Source organism: Vidua macroura, chromosome Z (assembly GCF_024509145.1).
Source record: "Vidua macroura isolate BioBank_ID:100142 chromosome Z, ASM2450914v1, whole genome shotgun sequence".
NCBI lineage: Eukaryota > Metazoa > Chordata > Aves > Passeriformes > Viduidae > Vidua > Vidua macroura.
This window is the reverse complement of record NC_071611.1, coordinates 39,891,813-39,918,529: the sequence shown is the minus strand read 5'-3', so window position 1 is coordinate 39,918,529 and position 26,717 is coordinate 39,891,813. Positions and strand designations below refer to the sequence as shown.

Genomic DNA, 26,717 nt, shown 5'->3' with positions numbered 1-26,717 from the left:
TTTTATGGGGTTTTCAGGTTACAGCAAGACATTTGTAGCAGAAGAAAATTGTCAAGAACATGTTATGGCTGAGGTATCGTTTACAGATTCAGTCAAGTACTAAGCGAAAATATTTCTCCTGAAAAAAACCAATGTTTCAATTCATCCTGCCTATCATAAGTAGATATTACAAAACTCTGCTTTTAAGTTTATTAAGTGAGCAATGAATTTAGAGAAACACTGCCACTTCATCTTCATTTCTAAAAAAGAAAGGCAAGAGAACATAAAGAGAACTGGCCCATGGCACAGGTATGTGCCCCAAGGGCCACCTTCACTAAGCACTCTTGAGTAAGCAGTGCTGGTGCTTCAAGTGGGTTTTGGAAAAGAGATGGAAGAACAAGTTAAACATTCATTAAAAAAAATCAGAAAATTCTTGCAGTCTGTCTATAGTGTCTACACATGCCTAAGTAGTACTAGCTGCTGGCACATTGAAAATTACATTATAAATTTTGGACTATTACAGAGAAAAAACGGAAGCAGTAAATTATGACTGATAACCCTAGGTGATGTGCTTTCCCAGTTTTGATCACAGATTTCCATTTATGCTGCATGGTTCAGAAAAAAATAATGAACATAAAACCTGTAAACAGAAGCTCTATTCAAGGAAACAAGAAAAAAAAACAGCTAGTGCCAAGCTGCTTGGTTGTTGTTTTCTTAGTTTTGAGGTGGTTTTCTTCTAGGTTTAGTGTAATTTTGTTGTTTGAAGCCTCGCTGATCCCCATGTCTTGCTTTGTTCCGAATTCGGGGCTGACTACACGTGAAGCAGCACTGAGTCTGTATTGATGGCAGCAAGCACTTGCCAATACCTTTCAGCCTCCTGCAGAAGTGAACTGACAGCTGGTCTTTGCTGCAGGGCAGCCCTGTAGTGAAGAAGATGACAAGAATTAGCTGTATTTTGCTGACACACTCCCTGCTTTATGAATTTTGCACTGCTTTATGCCAGATGGTCATGTCTGTTAAGGGTCTTATTTGTGGTGGCTTTCTCTTCCCTTGTATTATGGGTCAGCTTGACTTCCCACTGAAATTCTAGGATCTTTTAGTGAACACATGACCTTCTGTTCTGGAAAATACAGCACTCATGACTATTCAGTGAGACTTTACTTTCATGGCAGACACAGCTGATCTATGTTTTCCACTCTGACTTTTCTGGCGATAAGGACTACCAGAGAAAGCCTGGCAACAATGATTTGAATTTGGTCCTTTTGCATTCTTGTAACTGCCCCTAAGATGAGTAGCATGGGCTGGCAGTGTGCTGCACAGCAAGCCAGGGCAGGCAGGAGAGCACAGACAATACACATGCAACTGCATGTTCAGCTTGGCTATGCTTTAATTCCTGCAGCATCAGAACATGGCAGGGACTGACTGCTGCTGTCTGTACCACCATGCTGATAGGTGGTAGCTCTAATGAACTGAGATGGGCCAGATTTTAGCCATGTATTAGAAACTGGAGGTCCTCAGCTGCTAGAAGACAATGTGTGCAAAAGAAGGACAATGGTATATTAGCAAGACTGTTCTCCAGCAAATCCCTCAACACTGCAACAGGGGCAATTAAATGAAAACTTGTATAAAGGTAGTTTAAAACAGATGAATGCAGTTTTTTTCACACCAGGCTGTGAAAGAAAGGCTGCCCTCAGGATATCCAGCCCCCCCTATAGGAGGGTCAGAAGGATGATCCAGGGGACTACAGGTTTGTACAGCTACCTGAAAGGAGGCCATAGTGAGGTGGTGGTCAGCCTATCTTGGCACACCTACAGTGAGAGGACAAGAGGAAATGGCCTCAAGCTGAGACAGGGGAGGTTCAGATTAGCTTTAGAAAACATTTTTTCACTGTTAGGGTAGTCAGGCATTGAACAGGCTCCTCAGGCAGGTGGTGGAGTCACCATTCCTGGAGGTGTTCAAGAGGCATCTGGATCTGACACTGGGTGATGTGTTTTAGTGGTTCAGGGCTTACAGTGGCACTGCTGGGTGGATGGTTGGACTGGATAGTCTTGAGGGTCTCTTCCAGCCTTGATGATTCCATGATTCTGTGAACTTGCTGCCACAGGAGAGGGTGGAAGCAGACAGCACCACAGAATCAAAAAGAGTTGAAACATGTTAATGAAAGTTTAAATAAAAAGGCACTACATGGAGAACTTCTAATATATATCAGTTGGAAATGCTGGAGGACTATCATGGAAATGAATCTCAGGAAAGCACCAACCTCCTGCATTCCTGCTAAGTAGCATTTTTTAATGCCATTGTTGGAGCCATAAGGGTGGGCTGCATGGACTAGTGCTTACTCGGTAGGGCATTTATTATGTTTCATGGGCCACTTGAGCTTATATTCACAGAAGTAACTACTACTAATATGTGGAGGCGGTATTTATCTGAGTTTGTCTTTCTGAACGTGAGAGGGACAGGAAATAAGCAGACCAATCCACCCCAGGGCAAAACACGTGCTAAAATTATTTGAACTGCAGCAGGAGTGATGCATCATTCTCAAGAGCATGTCAGATCTAAACTGCCCTCCAGATTCAAAATATTGTCCTACTGTCCAATTAGACCCTTAGCACTGACTAATAAGGAAGATCATCCTCCAAAAGGCTTATGAAAGTTTTTCTAGAAGGGCTGTGATATGTTGCTGTTCTTATCCAAGGTTACTTCCTGGGTACAGCAGAACACAGACTGCTCATAAAGATCTTATTCCTTCTGTAAGCTTCCCTCTTCCCCTGATGCCTCATTTTTGGGGCTATTAACCATTTACACAACTGGGCTCCTGGGCCTTTGAAGGACAGAGGTACAGGACACCCTGAGTCACAAGAGCACTTCACCTCTTGATTTTGGACAGTCTCACCCTGTGGGACACTGATTTTTCTACAGTGTCTGTAAGAATTTGCTTGCACTCCCAGTCCAGAATTTACAGCTTCCATAGAGGAATCTATCTTAAGAAATGGCATCTGTTTGGACTCACTGTGTGTCCTTCCACAGTCCTCACTGCACCCTGAGTTACCTAAAACAGGCCAATACAAACAGACCTACTAATTTATTTGTGTCGTCATAAATTAGGGATGCATGCTCAGAGACTGCACTCCCCATCATGGCAATGCAAGGCCAGAAGTGCTGGAAGAGACAACAGTGTGGTTCTGCCAACAGAGCAACTGAGCAGTAGCAGCCCAGGGTGACCTGCAATTACTGACCCCACACTACTCAAAAGAAGTTGATAGATTGAGTCAGATGCCAGTTTTTGCAGAATCTCAGCAGAAATGGAGAAACCTGTTTCATGCATGTGTATTACTCTACCTGTATTTTTCCTGCATTCTTGCAGATTGCATTTCTGATATTTTGTGGGCTTGGCTTTATCCACACACATACTGTCATCTTCAGTTTCATTGGTTTCTGTATTCATGCATTTCACAGTTCTTTGCTGAATGCCCCCTCCACAAGAAACAGCACACTGAAAGAGTAATTTTAACATATGTAATTTTTTTTTAACACGGAAATTTTGTAATTTGGCAGTATTTGAGCTGTGATGTGACAGGAAGCTAAAACTGCCATGTGATCCAGAAGCAATGGCACTACAGTACTCTATGTACTGTATGCTCCATCCAGACACCTCCATGGTGCATTTTGGCCAGATCTGGCAGGATACAGTAGAGGGTAATAGCATCTTGGAATGTGTAAACAGGGGAAAATGACTATTTTCTACAGAGGAAAAGGATGATTTGCAATGCCAGTCCTACAATATAAGAGACTTGTAAACCAAATTTGTACCCATTAGGACAGTTTTTGCTTCCTGTGTTTTCTGACTATCTAAGTAAAACAAGAATAACCAATTGCAATATTAGGTCTATAAATGACCAAGTTAAGATTTTTTAAAAAAGCCCAATAAGGTTTGGTTTCTTTCCTGGATTTTAAACAGGTGGTTACCCTTTCTTTGGGACCACAAAAGAACTGCCAGCTTCTTGTTCTGGCTGTATGCAGAAGGCCATAAAACCCAAACACTTCTAAAATATCTTTCTATACCATTCTGTAAATGTACTTAATTCCTGTGATTTCCCAGAGCCTCTGAGAACCCCAATTAGTTTTAAATTTTTTCTCTCTACAGATAAGTAGTGCCAACAGATAAATGAGATAAAGAATTCAGCAGCTGGAGAATGTCAGCTAACAAATTACAAGAGATGAAGACAGGAGTGGAACCTCTGTCATTTTTCTGCAAATTATCCCCTCTCTAATGTGTATCCCTGTACATGAAGCACAATAGTACTGGTGTGAGGTAGACTGAAAGATCTTAGGTATTCTTGCAACAATATTGATGTTTAAAATATTTTTATAAAGCAAAACTATTAATTAATACATCAATATGGGATTAATAAATAAGTAAAATAGTTGCTATAACAATTGGTATTCTGTTACTTATTTTATGTGCTTCATTTCCATATTTAAGTGTTACACTGACTCTACATTACCTTATAGTCATGTCCCACCTAATGGCTTTGTGTCAAAACCAACTCACTGAATTTTCTGCGTTAAATGAGACTCCAATGTTTCCTGATTTGTGGCTTCTGCTTTTAGCATTCCTTCAGTATTCCACTATGCTGTGAAGAGTACTTGTAATGTATGCAATGTTTATTAAGGAAACTGAAGGGAAAGGTTTATTAGATATACAAGTTTCTTTATAGATAAAAATGTATAGCAATAGATAAATATGTATAGCAGATACGGGAAGGTTCCCCAAAGACACACCTCACATTTATCAATAAGATTTCCAGGTACAAACTAGGAGGCTATTGGTCAAAATTCAGAATTTCTTTTTGTGTGGGCAAATACAATATTCCCCAAAGTTGTTTTGAGGATCACCCAATCCCCTCCCCCTCCAATAGCCTCAAACAGCAGAAAATTTCAAACATGCAGAGTAAGAATGTTAATGGTAAAAACCCTTTGTTCTTAGACAAGATAAAAGATCTCAGACTTCCAATGACATCTAATACAGCAACAGAAAATAGAAGCTACAATATATGTCATCTGAAGGAATAGACACAGGCTGGCTATGAAATGTTCAGTAATGTTTTCAGAAGTTCTTCTCTTGCAGCTTCAGCTGTGCATAAGGAACTTGCCACAGGGGCTGAGGTTCAAAGACAAGTGGATAATGAGACCAAATATGGCCAACTCATGACAAAAAATGAAACAGAAATAAAATGAATCCTACCGGGCTCCAGGCCTGGTGAATCCACTGTGTGCAAGGCTGCCTGTTACAGGATGCAATGGCTTCAGGTCTCTTGGTCCAGTCACAGTGCCCTTCCCGTGGGCAGGAGACGTACCGCCTCTGCTGGCCACCACCACACATCCTCGAACACTGGCAAGAGAGTGGCACAGTCAGAGTAGGAGAGGATGAGAAACCAGAAACAGACCACAAAGATGGCTGGACATGTTCATTTAGAAATGTGGGGCCACAGATAACAAGGACTCAGGGTTACAGGACCATGAGTTTAGAAAGATGTACAGGCTAGCCTGTACATCAAGTCCTAAAGTCCAGACATGAAGAAAAGCTCTGCATTGAGACACTTATTCCTTGTGCTTGGAAGGAGACTGAGAAGAACCTGCTACACAGGGAAAAGCTGCTCCTGGCACATACTACTAGAAGGACTAAAGGGCAGAGTAGAAGTGGCTACACAGAACAGGCAACAGAGAACTGCTCATCAACATCACCAATACCAGTAGCATCTCTAACGAGAGTAGAAGTCATGTATCAGCAGGATTAATCTGTAACATTGACTGAAGACACAACAAGTCCATAAGATGCAGCATCTAATTTTTACGAGGTGGTTGGGGACATTAAAATTGAATCCATACAAGAATTGAACTCTTTGGCAGTAGAAGTGTCATACAAACATAGTGACCCAGGTTAGTTTTTAAACATTCTTCTGTCCACATTCTAAAATTACTTATTCACTGATTTTTTTACTATTTTTTTCACTATGTCTGTAGTAGAGTCTGCTTGAAATACACGAAGTATTTCATACTCTGATATGAAATGAGGTACCAAATACACTTTGAATAATGCGTTGTTACTCTCCTACAAGGAACTCCTATGGACAGAACAATATATCTGACATCTGATAAATGAACCTTTTCAATCGTTTCTATCCAGTGTCCTTAGAATGAGGACATCTTCCAGGGTTGGACTAGTGTTTTTATAAAGTATTTTAAGTGGCAAACAAATGCAATCATTCCATTATTTTTGTTTTTCCTACCCCTGCTGACTGCTCTGACAGCACACCCTGGTCTCCTCCAGGTGTGATTTATTAGTGCCCCTAAAGAAAGTGCGATCACCTCCCTTAAAATCCCAAAGCATTAGGTCCACAGGGCTGCAAACATCATGGCACTCTCTCCAGCACTGCTTTCAGTGGGGTTAAATTCTACAATATAATCAGGTCACATGATTTAGCTGACATAAATATGTGCCTGGCTGCCTTTGAGTTTGCTGGCACAGATTTATATTACAAAGGGACACAAAAGTCAGATTTATCTTATGTCTGGTCTAAGCCTTTGCTCCATAAAATTTCAGTCCAAAAGTGTAAAGGAACATTCTAAATTTACCATAATGAGAAGGCAACATTAAAACAGCAGCAAAAGAGATTCATCTAAATGAACCACATTTACTGATCCAAGAGGATAGCTACAACAAATTTTATTCCAGGCCATCTGCTTCTCCTTTTTGGGACATGGTAATTTAGAGCTCCAGCTGTAAATCACACTCAATCCTAAGAATGATTCTGTGAAGGCTTATGAACACCTGTGATAGTTTTTGCTGTAGTCACACAAGAAGTCACCAGCTGCATGTCTTCCTTGGAGCACAATTCCATCTGACAGCACGGGATCCAAAAGCTGCTGTTGCCTGAAAAGAAATTGCTGACAAAACTTCTTTTAAAGAACAGTACCTCACTCCAGGGCTCCACATGCCATTGCAAGCAAGGTTCTGTGTTACAGCTAGTGTTGAGCTGTGGTTTATAGCCAAGTAACTGGCAGTGGAAAGGCCTGAGCAGTCGCTTTTCCCCAACATCAATGCAGTGAACGTCTCGGGTCTTGAAGCCTCCGCTGCAGTTCACAGAGCACTGTAGACAAAACAGAGAGGGGCACATCTCCACATGATGAGCCCCGCTGAAGGGCTGTACCTTACCCAGTCACAGAGCAGGAGGACAGCCTGAGCTTTGAGTATCCTGAACAGAAGGAATTTCAAGTTTACTGTAACACCAACCTGTCGTGAGGCTTAAACACTGTGGCTTTCGTCACAGCAGCCTAGAACATGCCATGTAAGTACTTCCCCTGCTACACTGCTACGGCCATTAATAATATGGATATATATTTTATTGGGAAATCTTGCCAGCTATTTCCGAAAATGTCATGGTGGAAGAGTCATAATGCAGTAAATACAGAAAATGGATTCTGTATGCAGGGATATTGTCAGTTCCTTAGTTGCTTCAGAGAGAGGAAGGGAGTGAGTAGTAGTTCCCAGCCTCATCTTTCTTGCACCTCCAAGGCACCAGGAGAGTTCATACCCCAAGAGCAGCCTTGGTTTGAGAGGGTGGGAGGGAAGTGAGAGGCACTCTGAGACTCACTAACAGCCTGTGAAATCACTGCCCAGCTCAGAGCTCTGCTGAGGAGCTAAGTTAACCCTTCCAGTCTCCTTTTTCTAGCCAGAGCTTCTTCCCAGCCTCATGCAGCATCACCAGGCCCAGTCTCCAGGCACCAAAATTCAGGACCTTTCCTGCTCTTGAGGAAGAACTGAATTTGCTACCCCAGGGATAAGGAAAAATGTACATTTTGTCTTTAAGCAGAATTAAAGCCAATTCCAGCTGCACCACTGAAAGCTTCTCAAATCACCTTTCACCTTTACCACTACGATGCAATAGCAACTGATTATGTTTTCCTTTGCATAAATAAGCATCCTTTAGTTGAGCAAGGAATCAGAATGTAATACCTCCCCTATGGGATGAAGAATGGATGGAAAGGAAATCCTTACGCTTGTCCACAGGACAGGTTTCTGTCTCTCTGGATAGAAACAGTAGACAAAAGTGACTCCATAAGAAACTGAGTACAACAGTCTCAAGATATATGCAAATTATATCTGGCATTAAACACAGACTCTAAGATTTAGTCTGAAGCACCTTTCTTTTAGGGGAAGGGAAAAATTAAATCAGAGTAGAAAACAGAAAAAGCTCTACTGCACTAGCAGGGAACCCAGACATCTTGCTGTGACAACATGTCTTCAAAACATTTGAAATTAGTAACCAAAAATAATTGCCACTTGTAAAGCAAGCAAAATTTAACCCTTTTTAATATATGAAACTGTAATTAGGTCTGTATAGTTCACTTGATAGAAAAAATGAAGGGTAACACAAATCTGATAGGAGAAGCCTCTTGCCTCAAACTTGTTTCATAACTGGTCTGACATTTAAAAAAAATTGCTTCCTGTTATATTTCATCATTAAACCTGATTGCCAGCTATTTTTTTGTGACATGACCATAATTCACTAGTTGCAAGAGCAATGACATTTATGAAGAAAAAGGGAAGGTGAAATTGGCCACTACAGCTGGGAGGGCAGGATGTCTATGTATCTCTTAAAATTAATTTCAAAGGCTTAAATGTAGTTATGTAAAGCCTTGGCCTTTTCTGAACTTTCTAAAGAGGCATGTAATTCCTGTACAAATCAATTTTATGTCTAAGAGCTCAATAATAACACAGGTTTTGTAACTATAACCTTTTATTTATATCAATCTCAATCTACCCTCTAGCCCAATGGCAACAACATTGTCCATAGAAATGATCTATATTGGAAAAATTTGAGACACATATCTTTTTCCTTATTAAATCAACAATATTTAAAACAGAATTTTGTAGTTTATCTTTTTTTAGTCTTGAAAAATAACCTGTGGTTTGAAACTCAATTTTCAGACTGCATGAAGACAAAATGCAATAAGCTTCAAGAAGTCACCTAAGTCCTTCCAGGTGTTCTTCACATAGCTTAAAATATCAAAATAGGACTCAATCACAATTCTTTGGGCTCCACTTAGCACCCCTGGACACTCTTCTGTCCCTTGAACAGGCTATGGGTATGAAACTAGGACCAAACAGAATCCTACACATAGCAGACTTAGAGGTTACGTGAATGGGGATAAACCATGTCAAGAGACAGTATGTGGTGACAAGGGTGAGTAAGAACATGACAACTCCCTTTCCCAAATTCCCACTGCTTCTTAAAATTAGGATATGTTTCTGGAGGCAGAGATTAAAAGATGCCACAAGCAACTATGCACACCTTTGCCCTGTCAGCTCCATAGAACATGAGCAGTGAGTACTTGCTCTAGATGCAAGAGTTAATGAGCACAATCCACCACAGGAAGAAAGAAATTCACAGCAGATGTGTTTCCAGATATAACTTGGTCAGGAAATTAGAAAATTAGTGCTGAATGGTCAACTGGGAATCATGCATGCATTCACTGAGTAAATAATTGTTTTAAAAATGAAATATTTAGAGTTTCATACCCACTGAAATTTGCAAGCTTACTGTTCATACACAGCTCTGAATGAAGTTACCTTGCTCCAATTTCCTGTTTTCCAGCTAGCGCATGGGCGGAGATAACATCTCCTTGCAGGATCAGGCTTTTTCATGTTCTGACAGTGAGATGTGTTCCTGCTGCTGCACTCCACGTGTCTCCAGAAAGCCCCCATTCCACAGGTCGTAGAGCACTGCACAAGGGCAAGAGGAAAGCCCAGGGGCAAACTCAACATTAGTACATCATTCTGGAAACAATCCTGGAACCTAAATATAAATATCTAGAGCCGTTTTAGATGACATATGTTATGGGAGATACCTGAAAAAAGATTTGAAATTCACACTATTTTTACTTAATATTCTGAAGGAGGGCTTTTTTTGTTTTCTTAAGAAAATACCAATCCTGATTTATACTATGCACTTCTTTTCTTTGGCAAACTCCTGCTTACCAAGACATTCTAAATCTGTACCAGCTGTTCCACTATTTTCTTCTGTTATCTTTGGGGATCCAAAGTAAAATGTAATTTCATCCAGTCTTCAGCATGTTCTCTCTCTTCCCCTAATACTGCTGATGAGAGAGTCAGCTAATTGAGTGCATAATGCTGAAAATCTTAAATAAATATGTGAGAATCTTAAGAAAACTGTACAGGAAAATGTTTCTCTAAATCATTAATTCAGAAAGTGGCTGAGTGTTTTCAACATCTGGGAGGATTTTTGTATCTCTTTTGAGGAAAGAGAATATTGATTATTCCAATCCATATCCCAAGAGTGCACACTCCTCACAAAAAAAACCCAAACATTGTCATTGTATTCTGAAGCAGGAAGGGTTGAAAAGTGGTTGAAGACACCCATTTACCTTTTTCTGCCTTAGAAAGGGTGGGTCAGTGAGCTACACACATAGAGCCAAGTTCAACACACACTAAGCAGCCTGTAGCTGGCATGAGAAACAGCATAAATCATCTTGGATTAGACTTAATCCAAGCAAAATGATGAAGAAAGCAAATGCTATTGTGTGGTTTGAACTCCCTGCATGGCAGTGGGAAAGTTAAATATGGAATGCTGAGTAAGTGTCCTTGGAAAAATAAGGAAACTTAGGCTGAAGCTAAGGCAGGAAGAAAATCAACACTGGAGATGTTTTATCTGATGGTGATTCCCAGGATGTGTGTCCAAGTGGCCACAAAGGTCCTATTAAAGGAAACTGCATACCACTGCTCTGTTTTGCGTAGTGACACACCTATCCAAGGCAATTTTTCTGACTGAGAGGACAGACTGCCCTTGTCTTGCTTTCTGATGGCTTGATGCCTTCCCCAGCTTTGCCACACCAGTCTGACAGCACCAAGACTTCACTAAAGGGATGCTTAAGTCTTTGATCGAAGCCCCTTTCTGAGCACACGTGAGAAGAGCAAAGGTGGCTCCATGATGATGCTGGACAGATCACACTGAGGAAGATTTATGTTCTTGTCTGGTGAAGGTGAAACAGCAGGATTCTTTCAAACCCTGTTGTGTGCAGGCATAGAGCCAAGAGAGAAAGGCATGATACTTCAAATGGTTTCAGAATAAAGCCTTAGCTTTCTTGACTGTTGTTTGATGCTCAGTAAGTTTCTGAAGACATACTGCTTTTCCCTTTGTCATTTGGGAACCAAAAATTTCCTCTTGGCACAGTATATGTTGGTCACAGAGGGAGAAAGTGCAGGTGACTTTACATGACCAAAAGAAGAATGAGATGACCAATATTAGTATGAGATGATCTCGTGGTAATGGAGTATCTTTGCTACCCAGAAAGCTCTTAGAAAGAAAAGTGACAGCCCAGAACGGCCCAGGAAAGTAGTAGGAAAGAAGTAAAATTTACAGACAAGTAATGGTGGAAATGGGCACTGTTTTCCCCTACTCAAATTAGTGCTCTCCCTTGAGGGGACAAGTGCCAGCCCTCTTATGGGATATGTCACACCTTTCCACCTCAGTGACTATCACTGCTCTTGACACTATTTATTTACTAGTATGGACATCTACAGACCAAAGCAATGTCAAAATATTGACAGCTACTAAAATAGAAAGACCACAGCAAGATATTCATCAGGGTAGGTACAGTGGTCTTGAAATACCAATGCCTTGGAGAGATGTCATCTAGAAACAGATTCAAAGTTTTACTAAGGATGGGCAAACAGAAAGAGCAAAATTAAAGTCAGAAAACTATAGATTGAAAATTACTTAAAAGTAATGAACAAAAAGACATGGTTCTGTGAATGTCAGACTCAAGGTGTGTATGTGAAATAGATAACTCTTATTTAATGCAAAAGAGAATAGCTGAATTTATTAATAGAACCATGGAATGGTTGAAATTGGAAAGGAACTTTGCTCAAGTAGGGCCACCTAAAGGCAGTTTCCCTGAACCATGTCCAGACAGCTTCAGAATATCTCCAAAGATGGAGACTCCATAAATTCTCTTTTTCATCACTTCTTCAAATTTGAAAAATGAAGTACAATGTGCCACACTTCCCAAAACATTTATTTCAACATGGAACAACAGCTTGAATGACAGTAGCAAAAGACTACTAAATTATTAAAGAATAACAAAGTTAGATGCATTAAGTACCTTCAAATTGACTTCATCAGTTCTGTGAAACCAAATGTACTAACCTTATCTCTACATTCATTCAAGTGTTTATTCAATAATCTTTGAACTGTTGAAAATCAATTTTTATAATAGATTTGAAAAGTCGCAGAGGATTAGATAATATCTTCCAATTTATCACTAGGAAAATAAAAAGTCCTATCTGTGGTCTAATGGAATGCTTCACCCAAGACACTTCACAAGAAGATAAAATCAAATTATTAAACAAACAATCAAGACCAAAATGGCAAATACTAACGAAGATGATAATGCAATTGAAAAGCCCACATGGACCATGTAGAAGAAATAATTCAATTGATTCTAATAACCTTTTCTGACAGGGGAACATGGCTTAATGAAAATAAGGAGCTGGCTGCTGCGATGCATTTTTACGTGATCCTGCAAAGCGTTCTTTTAGCAAATATAAATACAGTTTAGGTGAAATAATTACAAGGTTAGTGTTCAACTAACTGAAAAACTGTAATAAAGTGGTTCTTACTCTTTCAATGTCAAAATGAACAGACATTTCAAACATGGTTCTACAGGGCTCCAAAGCCAGGCTCTCTTCAGCATTTTCATTAACTAACTGAATGAGGAAAGACAACATGCATTTAAGGCATTTGAAGATGATGACAAGCTTGGAGAGTAGGCAGGAATGTTGAAATCTGAATTCAATGACACCTCACCACAATAAAAACTGTAAGAAAGCAGTAGCCTGAAATAAAAAAATGGATACAAAATACTACATTTAGGGAAAACTTTTTATGCATACACACACGCATACACACACACAGCTCCCAAATGCAATTGAGAACTTCTGATCTAGAAATACTGTAATAGGGATCCAGCATTTACAATGGACCACAAATTGAATATATCAAAGCAAGATGGTTACAAAACAAGACAAATCTCATTTCTGTGTTCACAAAGAGGGTAATACATAAAATGATAGTAATGAATTGATTTTATATGCCATGTGTCCACTGGGACCACAATGAACATTACTGATAAAAAATATGTGGTAAAACTGAAGCAACATCAGATAAGAAAAACAAAATCCCCAGATATTTAGAGAGCACAAGGAAAATCTCAAAAGAATTTAGATGTCAGACCCCAAAAGAGTTATTAAGAAGATAATTTTCCTCCACAGTCTGCATATAAGAAAAGAGTATCCTCACTTTCAGTATGGACGATGTTTGCTATGCATAAGGAAAATATTTCAAGGTGGATAATGAATGAGTAGGACACTAGCATCTCTGCATGACAGGCCTTTGCTCAGGCTGTGGGGGCCTGGGGCCACAACCATTCCCTTGATCTTCTCTTGCAGGGTCTTGCACTCAAGCAGATCTAAAAGCAGGTCTTCTCTTACAGGGATATGTGCAGGAGGGAATGCTTCACCTGTCCCAGTAGAACATGGGAAGCTAAGGCCATTCTCACCTGGCTACAGGAAGGCACAAGATGAAAGCTCAAATTGCCATCAGGAGTACATGTCCTGAACAAGTGCTGATGCACTGAAGACAAAGCAGGGGTCTTACCCACTGTCTGCATCCAACACGACCTCAGGGGTCTAGATATGCCTCCATTGACATGAGATACACTTAGTAATCTCATACTGTTGTTTTTGGGCCTGAATTTCTGCATTTCTATGATTGTGAATCATTCCCGGCAGACACAAGACAAACAGGTACACAGAAACAGACCTTGGATAGCATTCTCCATCAGTACTGAGACATAGAGGCAGATCAGCACTAGGAGGTTTCCAGATCTGACCCTCTTTAGCTTGGAAAAAAAGGCCATCAAAAAATGAGATGATTAGTTCAGACACCAATATCTCTCACTTCAGGTATCATGAGCTCAAGAATATAAAATCCATTAGCATAAAAGGAACTCTGTTTACAGAAAAATAAAACTTGAAAGTGGGAAGGGTATTAAATAAAAGTTGGTAAATTATGGCCAGGTCCCACAAAGACTCCATTCATTCTCTGTAAGCAATCTAATCTTTGGTATCCCAAGTTACCACTTTTTTGTTTTCGTGATAAGTTTTTCATATTTACAATACTGATTTCAGATAATTGTGACAAACTAAGAAACTCCATTTCCTCTGCAATGTTTCAAACTGCTGTTCACACTCTCCACTTATGAGCAAAAAATAACTTACCTCACTCCAGTTGCCTACTATCCAATAGGCATCACTGGGCAAATTGTTGGATATTATTATATGGCTGTTGTCTGTGGGATTCATTAAAACACCCTCAGATGCTGCACTTTGGTTGTTTGGAGCATGCTTGGGAGCTGAGGACTGTGTGCTAGTGGTTATGGTGTCAGGCAGCTTTATTTCTTCTCTGCTGTCAGCCTGTTCTCTTGGTGCACGACCAAGCTCTGTAGGCATTTCTGTAACCAGTGCTTGTGGGGTTGTTACTTCTACAACAGGCACATCAGCTTGCAGACTGACATAGTTTGCTGCTGTTGGAAATGCCAGCCCTTGTGCTGCTCTGCTTACAGGATTGAGCACAGAAAGGTCTTGGTGATGAGATGCTTGTGGGGTCTGAGAAGTCACACTCTCATTCTGAGTGACAGGAGAGGCAGTGTCCAAGGTTGTGCTTGTGGTCCTGATTTCAGGATTGAGTTCTGTGCTGTAAAAGAGATCACCTGTTTTCTTGCTGACTCCAAGTGGCCCATCAGTGTTGTCAGATTCCTCAGTTAAGTAATCATAGCTGGAAGTTATTTCTGGATTACTGGTAGAAGAGGAAACAGGAGTGTCCTCACTTCTTTGCAACTCACTCTTTGCAGTAGAAACTGGCTCACTTTTAGAAGTGTTTTCAGCATGCCTTATAATTTCAGTACTTAAGCTGTTATGAAAAGGCCACGAAGTACTATTTTGATATGAGCTATTTTCAGTAGAAACAATTTGGTAATTGTAAACATCATTTGATTCAGCAAAATTACTTTGTAATGTCCTGTTGGCTGCTCCTTCTTTTCCTGAGATATTGACCAAACTAGAGGACTTAGGCAAAGAGGGAGTTACACTTTCATGCTTAGGTATTTTTGTTGTAGTATGGAACCTGGAGTTTGGTCTGGGTATTCTGTGAGGAAGACTCTGTTCAGGATCGGCAGCTGTTTTTCTGATTATGATCTTGCCTCTTCTGGGTGCCTGTGAGGGAATCTGAAATCTTCCAGCAGAAGGGCATTGCTGAAGACCACACAGGGCCTTCGAGTTTGGTCTCTTGGAACTATTACATGGCTCATCATTATTTTTGGCACAAGTGACATTACGAGTCCTTATTCCACCACCACAAGTGACTGTGCACTGCAAATGAAACAGAATTAATGTATCTGCCCTGCACAGAAGTATTGGATGGCATTTGTTTATAATAAAGAAGCATCATGACAAAAAAATCATTTACAAAGCTTTTCCTGAAGAACAAGCCTTTCATTCTAGTGATGTTCTGCTATTTTTCAACAGTAAATATCACCTCAGGGAAATAGTAGTGAGAAAAAACTACATGATAAAGACAAAATATTCAAGTAATACAATAGAATTTGACTTCTTCATTGACTCACAAAGTCATTTAGCCAATACCTTTTCCACCAGATTTATAAAAAACCAGACTAAAAACCTGGAATCGAACAGACACCTGACTGGCTCAGTGCTGCTCACAGTACCACAAACCTGCTGTGGTGATCCATGCAGCTCACAGACCCTTGCTGACTATGAAATTGATTTTTCATTCAGTCTTAGTACAACCATGAACTGTTGCCAGAGCTACTAGCATGTATGTCCTCAATTAGAGACTACCGAAACTAATTAGCCAACCTGGCTTCTCTTTAAATGAGAGCACTGCTGTGTATAAAGAGTGCTGGCAGCTGAGGAGACACAGATTTTCTGTGATGTTTTTCATCCTCAGGCCCACAGGTACAGAAATGCCTTCACCAGCTGTCCCTCAACAAAGGATCTTGTAAAATCACACTTCTCTGGCTGGAGATACTAAGGCTGGATGACTGGTTGAGTAGGACTGGAGATGTTACAAAAAAACCTACTGGTAGAATTCTTCCTAGGAAGCAGGGAAGCCTAACCAGGTGCTCAACATGAAGTGATAAACTCTCATTTTGCCAGGACTTTATTGCCCCTGGCAGAGGTAACTCATTTTAGAGCTAGTCTGGGTCACAGGGCAGTAGAAACACCAGTGACTTTTTGTTGCTGGAGGACTCTGTTGTTCACAGCTGTAAAATAACATCAGCTCTGCAGCAATAGGAGCAGGAAAGCAACCAGTGTAGCTTCACAGTAGACAGGTTTATCAGCTCCCGTCATTTTTGCAGGTGAAATACCTCTCCTACACTCATTCTCCAGTTTCTGCAGGTGTAAAAATGCATTTTTGTCAGTAAGTTGTAAATATAATCCAACAGTACACGAGCACAAGCAGCGTGCCATTCCTATATAACTGTACTGCTAGTCATCTAAGTTCAATTTATTTTTTCACAGGTGTTTAACACATGAGGGTTATTCAATTAACAAAACAATCAACATTCTGTGATGATGGTTTGTGAGCAGCATAAACCAATCCAATACAGTCACAAGATTGCTTTAGTACAGTATGTGACTCTGTTCTCATACCAGTGAGTCCAATAAAAACAAAGACGGAGGAGAAAGATGAGAGTGGAGTTTTCAAAAAAGAAGGGAAGATAGTATGTACAGGTAGAAGGGACCCTCAACAATCCAACTGCCTAAGCACTTCATGACTGACCAAAAGTCAAAGCATGCTGCTAAGGGCACTGTCCAAATGATCTCTTAAACACTGACAGACTGGTAACATTGAACACCTCTCTAGGCAGCCTGTTCCAGGGTTTGACCACCCTCCCAGAAGAGAAATGCTTCCCAATGTCCAACCTGAACCTCTCCTGGTGCAGATCTGAACAATTCACATATGTTCCCAAAGCTATGGGAGAAGGGCAGAGTCTTGGATGCAAGAGATATGAATGTAAAGAATTTTAAAACGCTTTGTTGACCTACAGAGATGACAGCAGTCATCCCCATAGTCTGGCCCACAGCAGCCACTGCTCTCACACAGATTCTTTAGCAGTAAGCACATTACATTCTACAGTCCCAAAAGTCCAGCAAGTTAATATGCAATAAATACTTCCTTAAGTCTTTGGGAAGCAGGACTGGTTTGGTTTGTTTTTCTTTTTTTTTTTTTTTCCTTTCTGCACAAAGGATCTGTGAACACACTAAATTATAAAAAGGCATTTTAGAAAAAATTTAAAAAGGCAAAACAGCAGGTTGTTGGTCCTCTCTGCTGACTATAATAGATAATTTTGAGAAAAAGTTCAGTGTTTCAGCTGACATGACTTTACCTCAGTCCAGTTGCTCACTGTCCAGTCAGATGGGCACAAGATATCTCTGTTGCATGACAGATGGGTCTTTGGTTTAAGTAGGTGCTGGCACTCTGTGACATCCAGAGCTTGCTCATCTGATCCCACTGTCTGGATGCAAAGTACAGTTCTCTTCTTCTGGCCTGTTGGGCCACATGTGGTCGAACATTTCTGCCACTCCCCTGCCCACCACCTGAAAACCAGCAGGGTGAGAAACATCAGAAAACAACCCACCACAAGCACATCAAGGAAATGGTCAGAGACTGCAAGAAAAAGAGCCAGTAAATGTGGGCTCAGATATATGCTCTTCATATAAGGTTCAGATCACTTAAGCTCTCCCATCCACCCTGTGCTCTTGTACCAGCCAGTCAGTGAAAGAGAGAAGACAGAAGTAGGCAGGATTTCCAGACAGAAGTAGGCAATAAGCATTATGCTTCAATAAAGTGTAAAAATCTACTGACTAGGTAGTCCTTCAAATCCAAATCTGAGGAACTGCTAGCAAATCTACTTAAGCAAGTAATCTATTTACTCTATCCTATTGTTTGTCTGTTTATTGCTACCTCAGTACAGAAGAGTTAACAAATGAGAATCACTGGGGAGTCTGTAATGACAGCACAGAGGTGGAAAAGGTCCCTTTACACATGTCTAAGCAGCCAGTACTGCACAAATACTCAAACTGGCTCTCCATAAGGGTTACTTCCCTCCACAAGGCCTCTTCCCATTAGGGGAAGCAGTGAGGCACACAGCCCCAAAACCAGGTTAGTCAGAGCTATGCTGTGTGGGATCAGTGACCTGTAGTACTGCCTCTCTGGGCATGGTGTCCAGGCCTGCATTAGGCTGGACTTTTCTGTACTTTATTCCTTCATGAAGCAGAAATGAGCTCTCTATGTGTCTCTGTCATGACTGAAGTCAGTCTTCCATGCTGTGGTATGCAATTTTCCACCAAACTGAGGGTAACCCTTTCCTCTATAACAGTATTTTCCAGTGCAAAACACCTTACCTACAAGAGCTGTTCCCTTTACATTTGGTTCACCTTAGCATTTCTCCAGCATCACCTAACTACTTTTTCCCCTGCTGACCCAGAGCAACTTGTGCACTTGCGTATCTGCCCCCTGTGATAAGAAACGGGAGCAAAAATTTCTGGGTTTCTACAGTTTGAGAAGCATTGGCATCAACTGTGACATTTACCTGAAGATTTATCTTTATAGTTGAAAAAGAAGGAAAAAACCATCAAACCAAGAACAGCCTTTTTCCTTCAGTTAAGCATGCCCTAAGCAAGAATACAACTTCAAGCTGCTGCATAAAAAATCTGGCCCAGCTCTAAACTCTTAAGCTAAAAAAGCTCCTTAACAATACTGCTTGTTCCAGAGTTTTTAAGGAGGTCACAACAAAGCCTTATAGTGAAAACAAAGCAGGAATATATTTTAAAAACACCTTTCTAGAAAAAAAAAGTAGAATCTTAGAACCAACAGTATTCTAGTTTTGTTAATTTTTTTTTTCTTTTAAGGTCTGTGAACTTCGAGACAAAATAATCCTATTCTGATAAATACATCAAAGTTCAGCATCCAGATTTATAACAGTTTTTATGCTTTGTCTTTGCTGATAATCCCTCTCCTCTCCCTACTGTGGTCTCCATGTTCCTTAATTTATTTTACTTCCATTGCAAATGAGCTGCCACTCACGTGGAAGGCACTGGTATCTATTCCTAATAATTAAAGAAAAAACAACCCAAACAAACAAGACTCAGAGCCATCAAGCTACAATACAGCTCATTTGTGCAGTCATCTGGTCCTCTCTGTGGTACCTACACATATCTTCTTCCTGTTTAGTAATCTATACATACAGCATTTCCTTTTAAGTTACCCCAAAGCCCTTCATGGCACTGACTGTTTTGCTTCAGAATGCAGTCCACTGCCACCAGAACCCAGTGGTAAGGTCTCTGGACCTAATTAAACTAAATAATATCTCAAAATATCTTTCCAAATAAATGAATATTTCCAAATTAAACTAAAAAACATCCAAAAATATCAACCCAAAATATCTTTCTCCTCCTCTTGCCTTCCTTCAGATTGTTTCTTGTTCTTCCAGGTCTGCAAACAACAAAGGAATTCTAACAAGTAAATAAAAACTAAGTACACCTCAGCTAAACACAGCAATAAAAAGAAAAAAAAAGAAAAAATTATCATCACCTGAATCAAGCTATTTCACGGTTGTTATCATCTCTTGCATCTTTTTTACAATTTTATCTCTTCTATAATCTTGTAAATTGCTGACATTTCCGCACAAATGGAATATGTGAATTGCTCTATTAATTTTAATGGGACCAAATTACATATTTCAAGGTACAGATATGCTAAACTGACACCTCTTTCCCCTCAGCATTTTCAAATGGCTCTGACTGAGGGTTTAACAATTGGTATGTTGAAATACCAATTTCCAAGCAATATATAATCAGAGCTTATCAAAGAACCTCCCTTGAACAGCAGTAATGGTGTTTGATTAACTGTCGCACACCATACACTTTTTAAAAGCTGTGGAAGTAGTCAAAAAAGTCAGGTGCTCCACAGTTAGAAAATCCCAAAATTAAGATTTTATTCTATTCCATCTTCATGATCAAAATAAAACTACAGTCAGCCAGGTAATTTTTTTTCTGTAGACTTCTTTCTCACTCAGTGCAGGTAACTTCAAAAAAACTTGCTCTAACTGGAAGTTTACTCTTAAGAGTAACTGGAATTTTTTATGTGTTTTCCTATTTTCATCCTAGGGTACATGCCTAATTATCCAAGAGTCAGAAACCTGACAATCACCTGTGCTCCTGTCTCTTTGTGGTTTCTGCTTGAGGACCTGAACTGTGGCATCTCAGCCAAAGGGGAACAAAGGCAAAGCAAGGATGGCAAAACAACCAACATCCATCTGTCTGCTCTGGCACAGGCTCCAGACCACAGAGAAGAGAGCAGCACCTGAGTGACTGCTTTGCCAAGCTCTGCTTATCTTGGAGCTTTTGCTATCTCCTCGCAGTGCAGAGGCATAACCAAAACTGGATGTGACTGCCTGTCGTGGTTTGACATGGGGAAAATGGGGGGGACTGTAGTCCCAGGATGAGAAACTGAACTGTTATATCTTTGGGTCCGTGGCAAAGCATCCTTAAAGGAGCCCTATGAGCAGTCTGTCCATGCACGGTGGTGAGAGCACTGTGACATGGAATGGAGAGTGTCACACTGGCAGATTTTTTTCCGGGCGGTTGCCATGTGTGACAGGGAAACACAGGGGGGCAGCTGTGTTTCCTGGGGGTCTGTGGTACAAGAGAGACTTCTCTCTCCCTTGATAGTTTGAGTATAGATTACCTGAAGGGTGGTGATTTGATCAAGAATCCCGGGTGATGTTTCATGGCTGGGTGTTTTTAGAATTGGGAGGAGGAGGGGTAGTTTAAAAGGTCTTCATCCTGGATTTAGTTTATGTGTTTTCTGTATTAGTAGTAGTTTAATAAAGTTTTTTTCCTTTGTTATTAAGCTTGGGCCTGCTCTGCTCTGTTCCTGATAACATCTCACAGCATTTATTTAGAAAAAGTGCATTTTCATGGGGATGCTGGCATTGCGCCAGTGTCCAACCATGACACTGCCAAACACATATCCAGAATTAATCCAGCAATCCGAGCTCTAAATATGCAACTTCTGAGAGGAAATGACCAAGATGTTGGATCTCCCAGCCAAGCTAAAGACTGTAGTGAGAGACTGGGACAAGCTGGTGGACACTAAAGCCTCATGGGAGTCAGCACTCAATATTTGTCCCTACCTCTGGTTTCTGATTATACCTCTGGCATGTATTGCTACAGCAACTGAGTGGTTCTTAAAAGTATTAATGCATCAACAGATCCCTGCAAAGTGAAACGATTGTCTTATCTCCACAGGCAGGCATGGCATGGAAAGATTGTGGTAGCAAACAAACAAACAAATAAGCAAAATGCACAATTTAGGTAATTAATTTGCATAAGCACTGTTTTTCCTCAGACTGTCAAAACAGAGAGCAGCCTGTCTTGTGAAAACATAACTTCAGGTAGTTTTGAGCTGCAGGTATGAGTGCTCAGCTCTTCTGCAAGCCTGGGACAGAGATAGGAAGAAAATCTCATTCTTTCAGGTGGCATTCAGCTGCCTTAAATGAGACTTATCTTTTCCTCACAAACTGGGTTTCTAAGGCTTGTAACAAATTAGGCAGAGCTCAAAAGCCTGTGACATAGTCCTCATCTATACATAGAAGATGTGTGGTGAATGATGTGTGATTCCTGTTGAAAAAGCAATAGCATGGGATTTTGGGGCTATGGGGCCAAAAGTTCCCTCCTTCCCATCATGGCATGTCACACCTGAAGAGAGACTGTTGGCTTTCATTATGTATTTGTCCAGCATCAGGCACAGCAAATACCAACAGTGCATGGATTCTCACTCTGTGCTTTGGAATAGAAACCAGATTTCCTATTCTTATTAGGTTGTTGGAAGTTTAGTCAGCAGTTTGGAAGCAGGACAACACAATAACAACAGATAAAAAGTAGCAAACTCCAAGTACTTTTAAAATAATCTATTTATGGTTACTCTGTTCAAGTGGGTAGTCAAGTTAAAAAGGCTGAAGACAATTTCTTTACAAGGGAAAGCAAAACTTTATTCACAATGTTATAAGTAGTTAAAATCTCACTATTTTTCAAGTAGTATCCATTGATTTTAACATTAACATCTATGGGACTAAATACCTGTCTACCAAAGAAACATTCAACTGGAAACCATACTCCATAGCATGATGTGGGAAAAAGCAAGCATTTGTGCTACAGTCTCGATGCACTGCACCTAAGCTATATCACTGAAGCAGTACATGAATGGCTGCATGACATTTTAACTCTCAGCTGTCCAGTCACCTTTATTTTGTTCTGAATCAAAACACAGCAAAATACACATATTGTGATATTTTAATTTTTTTTTTTAATTTCCTCTGAATTATTTTAGGAGAAAGTATAATAATAAGCATAAAATAAATACAAAGAGCAAATTAGCTGACAAACAAGAATGTTAAGGCTTAGACTTCTTAGACATCTGTAATTTAAACAGTATACAACTGACTTCCTGAAATGGATTCATGAGGTAAGATCTTATTTGTGAGAGCCACAACCATTTTATTCTTTGTCTGTAGCTTCTGTTTGATAAATTATCTATTTCTTATTTAGTGGTCAGTAGCATGTTTTTCATCGGTGTAATTTAGTAGGGAACAGCCATCATTTTTTGGCTAGAACCTACTATAAAGCACCTGTTGAGAAGTGCAAGGTCATCCAGCGATTTCAGTTCTGTGGCTGCAGCACTAAAGAAAGGTCTCCTGCAGGGTTGTGTTTAACAGCACTGTCCTCCCCTCTGGCACAGAATTTAGCCGCCTCTCTACGGAACACTTTGTCCTCAGCAGCTCCATGTGACTCTCAGTTATCCCACAGAATGCCATGTGGGACAGTCACACCTGCCTCCAGCATTCAGACTTCCTTTAGAACCAACAAACTGCACTAAGCTGTCTTGGGTTTCGAAGGAAGATTAGTAACCATCTGTCTGGATTAGAGGTGCCACATATGCTATGGAAAAGTGAACACCAACTAACCCCATGCTGAGACCACACCCTGGAGCAGAGAGCAGATTTACAAGAGGAGGGGCTTGGGAAGAGTGAGTAATAATTCATTCTTTGCTGCCATCTCTTCTGATACAAGAACTCAGGGCCACCAACAGAAGATAGTGAGAGCCAGGTTAAAACAGTTAAAATGTGGTAATGCTTCACACAGGCACTAGAGCGGTGGTCCTTCTTGCAGAGGATGTTATATGTAATAGAAATTTATCAAGGCTGCAGAAGGAGGCTGGATGAGTGAAGTTCATTGGAGGTTACTGATTAGACAAGCCATAAAAACATCTGGAAATGCATTGAATTAAAACCAGTTGGAAGCTGGAAGAGCATTACAAAGAAATCTGATTTATGTTTGACTTATTTCTCCTTAGGCATGTAGGCCCTGCTGAGAGCCAGAACAGGAACTCGGTCCCTTGGTCAAGTTCCTACAGTTCCTAAGAGAAAAATAAATATGCAACATGAGTCTAGAATTAAATACATATGGTTTTCCTGCACTGCATTTTGTTGTGGTTTTGCTGTCCTCAGAAGGATGACTTGTGATTTTCCCTGCAGCACAGAATGAGCTTAAGAAGCATCACAGGCTGTCAGCAGATGAGATCTTTTCTGCTGGCTCTGCAGAAGAGTTTGGTTTATGTATGACATTGTGCAATCTGCTCAATAAGGGACAAATTCCCCTCTCTCACTTTTAAGAGCAGGTCAGAATAATGTTGTCACTTAGAACAAATGCCATAAATTGAGTTAATTAGGATTTTTTAAATTGACAGTATAGTTTTGATAGTATAATTTGTATGTGCCATGAAAAAACACCTCAATGTGTATGGGCAGCCTCAGATCTTAACTAGTCAAGTAATAAAAAGTTTGGTCTACTGTCAATTGATTTCCTAGCAATCTATAAAGAATTATGAAATGCTGGTAGTCCATGCTGCAAGCACAAAGATGGAAGTCCCACCAAAGCATCATACACTGTTATGAAGATACTTGGAAACAACTAATAAAACCAACAATCACACATAACTTTTCACATTAAAGTTTCACGAAATTCACTGCTGACAAATGCAACACAATGAACTCCAAGGACTCACTGCTTTGATTTAACTCTGAAACACTGCTGTACCTTTGTGAACAGCATGGTAAACAACTTTCAAAGACAGCAGAAAACAAAACCAAAGTACCTAAAGCATGAAACAAAAACTAATATTGATCTCTTTCAGCAAGTCAGTGCCTATTGTACAAGCCCACAGGTCTGCAGGCATCTGGAATGTTTAATCTTCCTTACCCTACTAAATGCTAAAATGGTAGCAGAGAATGGTAGCAGAGAATGGTAGCACAGAAAAATGGTAGCACAGAAAAACCAGTGATGAATATAAATTAAGACAATGTTATGAGAAAAGAATTATTCCCATGTGATCGCAGAACTAAGAAAACTGCACTTCACTCAAAGGAAGGAACATAAATACTGAGAAACAACATCTAAAGGCTCTGCTAATTGCTTTTGGAACACACAGTAATTCTTCTTAGCTCACTTGAGCTAAGGCAAGAATACAGCTTTTAAGTAAGAACCTATATGGTTGTTCAGGCACACCCATACCCAAACTGAACAAAACCACTATCTACATACATGAGAGAACAATCTCTGCCATTTCCAGCACAAACTGCTCAGTAACTTGACTCAGAAACCTCTCAGGATGGCTCACTTCTGATTTGTTTATTATGGGGCTCCTGGCACCTTGCTCTGCAAGGTGCAGCAGTCCTCACCATGGCACCATGGAAGGCCGTGGATGCCATGCCAACCTGGCATCAGGAATACCTTCCTTAGAGTAGGGACGCTATTTACCACCCCCGGAGCCCCCCAGAACCCATTACCTGGGCGGGCAGTCCTGCTCGTGGCACTTCTTCTGCCGCCCATTCGGTTGCGTCGCTGGGTCACAGAAGGAGCTTTTGACGGCTCTGCTCCCCCTCCGCATGCAGTGGGCGATCTGCCGCTGCAGCCCTGCCAGAGAGACACACACACACAAAGAGAGAAGCAGTAATCCCCCGGGCTGGGGAGGAACTGCAGAGATCCCCAGGTACACGCATCCTTCAGCCAAGCTGAAAAGGTTAAGTGGAGCTCTTTCGGATCAGATCAGAGCTCAAATGACAGATTTGAAAGCACTTCCCTTAATGTATTTGTTAGCCTCAGAAAGGGCTCCTGCAGACCCTCAATCAGGTTAAAATGGTTATGAAAGGTTCTTGAGTTACCCACAGATGAGGAAACATAGCAGCAATCAGGCTATTCATAGCAAGCCTGGTTTTGCCGACCTTTTCTCTATTAATTGGGAAGGCTGTTTAAGCAGAACACAAATCAGAGTAACAGAATAATCCTATGATTCTTAATGTGAATTCAACTTTTAAGAAGTTTTGGTACACATTTTGACTGAAATTGATGATGAAAAATGTTTTCTATTTGCTAAGTAAGTAATACACAACATTCAGCACAACAGGCAAAGCACAGTGGTGAAGAGACACACAGAAAAACCCACACAAACCATTTGGGTTGTTTCCTAACATTTCCATTTATACAAAACCCCACTCATTTAACAGAAAGAAACATGAACCAAAATACTACATTAAGCTAGTGTGAATCTAAAGAAAGCCAGTTTCCAGGAGCCTGCTTCCCACATAGTTCTGCAATAATTTGAGGCAGATCTCTTGCTTCAACCCAGTGTAAACAAAAGTACTGCAATATTACAGTTTGAAAGATTGCAGTGAGATATGATATAGAGGCATCTGATATAAAGGCATTAAAACAGTCCAAACAAATCTTAAGGACTAAAAAGACTGAAAAATTATTTATTAACTCTCATTAATTGTGCTATTAATTCTCAGCAATTAATACACACTGGCAGATCACTGCCTCTCTAGAACTTTTATCTTCCTCCTGGGATGCACAGGGCCTAACAGCACTGTAATCACGACAGCAAGGATAAGTGTTAGGCTATTTAGCAGTATGTTTAGGAAACAAGCTTTTCCTTTCCTCAGGCCTCCTAATAACTAGTGTAGGAAACTACGTGGAAGATAAGAACAGCAATCCATAGAAAATATTTGGGAAATAGTAATATATTCCTCTATATACTCATAGGATCATAAAAATGTCAAGGTTGGAAAAGCCCTGTAGGATCAACAAATCAAATCATTAATCCTGCAACAGCTCAAGAACACAGCACAGAGTTTTGCATGCATATTTGGGTCATTTCATATAAACCAATGGAAACCTACATCCCTTTTTTTTACCAGCTGAGAACATCAGGTATGTTAGGAAATGCTTTCACTTTTTGATTACTTTCAGACTTATGACTGAGACATATAAAACAATTACTGACTACAGCATAAGATTTGATGACTGACTCTGCTCCAGCCAGATATGAAGGCTGATCTAGAACAGTGATTAGTGTCACCTCTAAGGGAAGATTAAGGGACTGAGGCATTCAAGGGTCCATGGGTCCATGGTGCAGCTGCAAGACTGCAGTAAGCCTGGACATGGTGACATC

General features: G+C 40.4%; 1 protein-coding gene across 1 annotated transcript in view; it reads right to left on the bottom strand.

Annotated features, from left to right (window-relative positions):
- Positions 1-436: 436 nt before the first annotated feature.
- The window catches only part of ADAMTS12 (ADAM metallopeptidase with thrombospondin type 1 motif 12), a 142,462-nt gene continuing 116,181 nt past the window's right edge, over positions 437-26,717 (bottom strand). Inside the window, exons 17-24 of the mRNA XM_054004193.1 lie at positions 25,054-25,180; positions 17,533-17,743; positions 14,342-15,490; positions 9,614-9,766; positions 6,957-7,130; positions 5,225-5,371; positions 3,319-3,472; positions 437-899 (exon numbers count right to left, since the gene is read on the bottom strand). Of these exons, the coding sequence (XP_053860168.1) occupies positions 694-899; positions 3,319-3,472; positions 5,225-5,371; positions 6,957-7,130; positions 9,614-9,766; positions 14,342-15,490; positions 17,533-17,743; positions 25,054-25,180 (2,321 nt within the window). The 3' untranslated portion in view covers positions 437-693. The remainder of the gene's footprint in view (positions 900-3,318; positions 3,473-5,224; positions 5,372-6,956; positions 7,131-9,613; positions 9,767-14,341; positions 15,491-17,532; positions 17,744-25,053; positions 25,181-26,717) is intronic.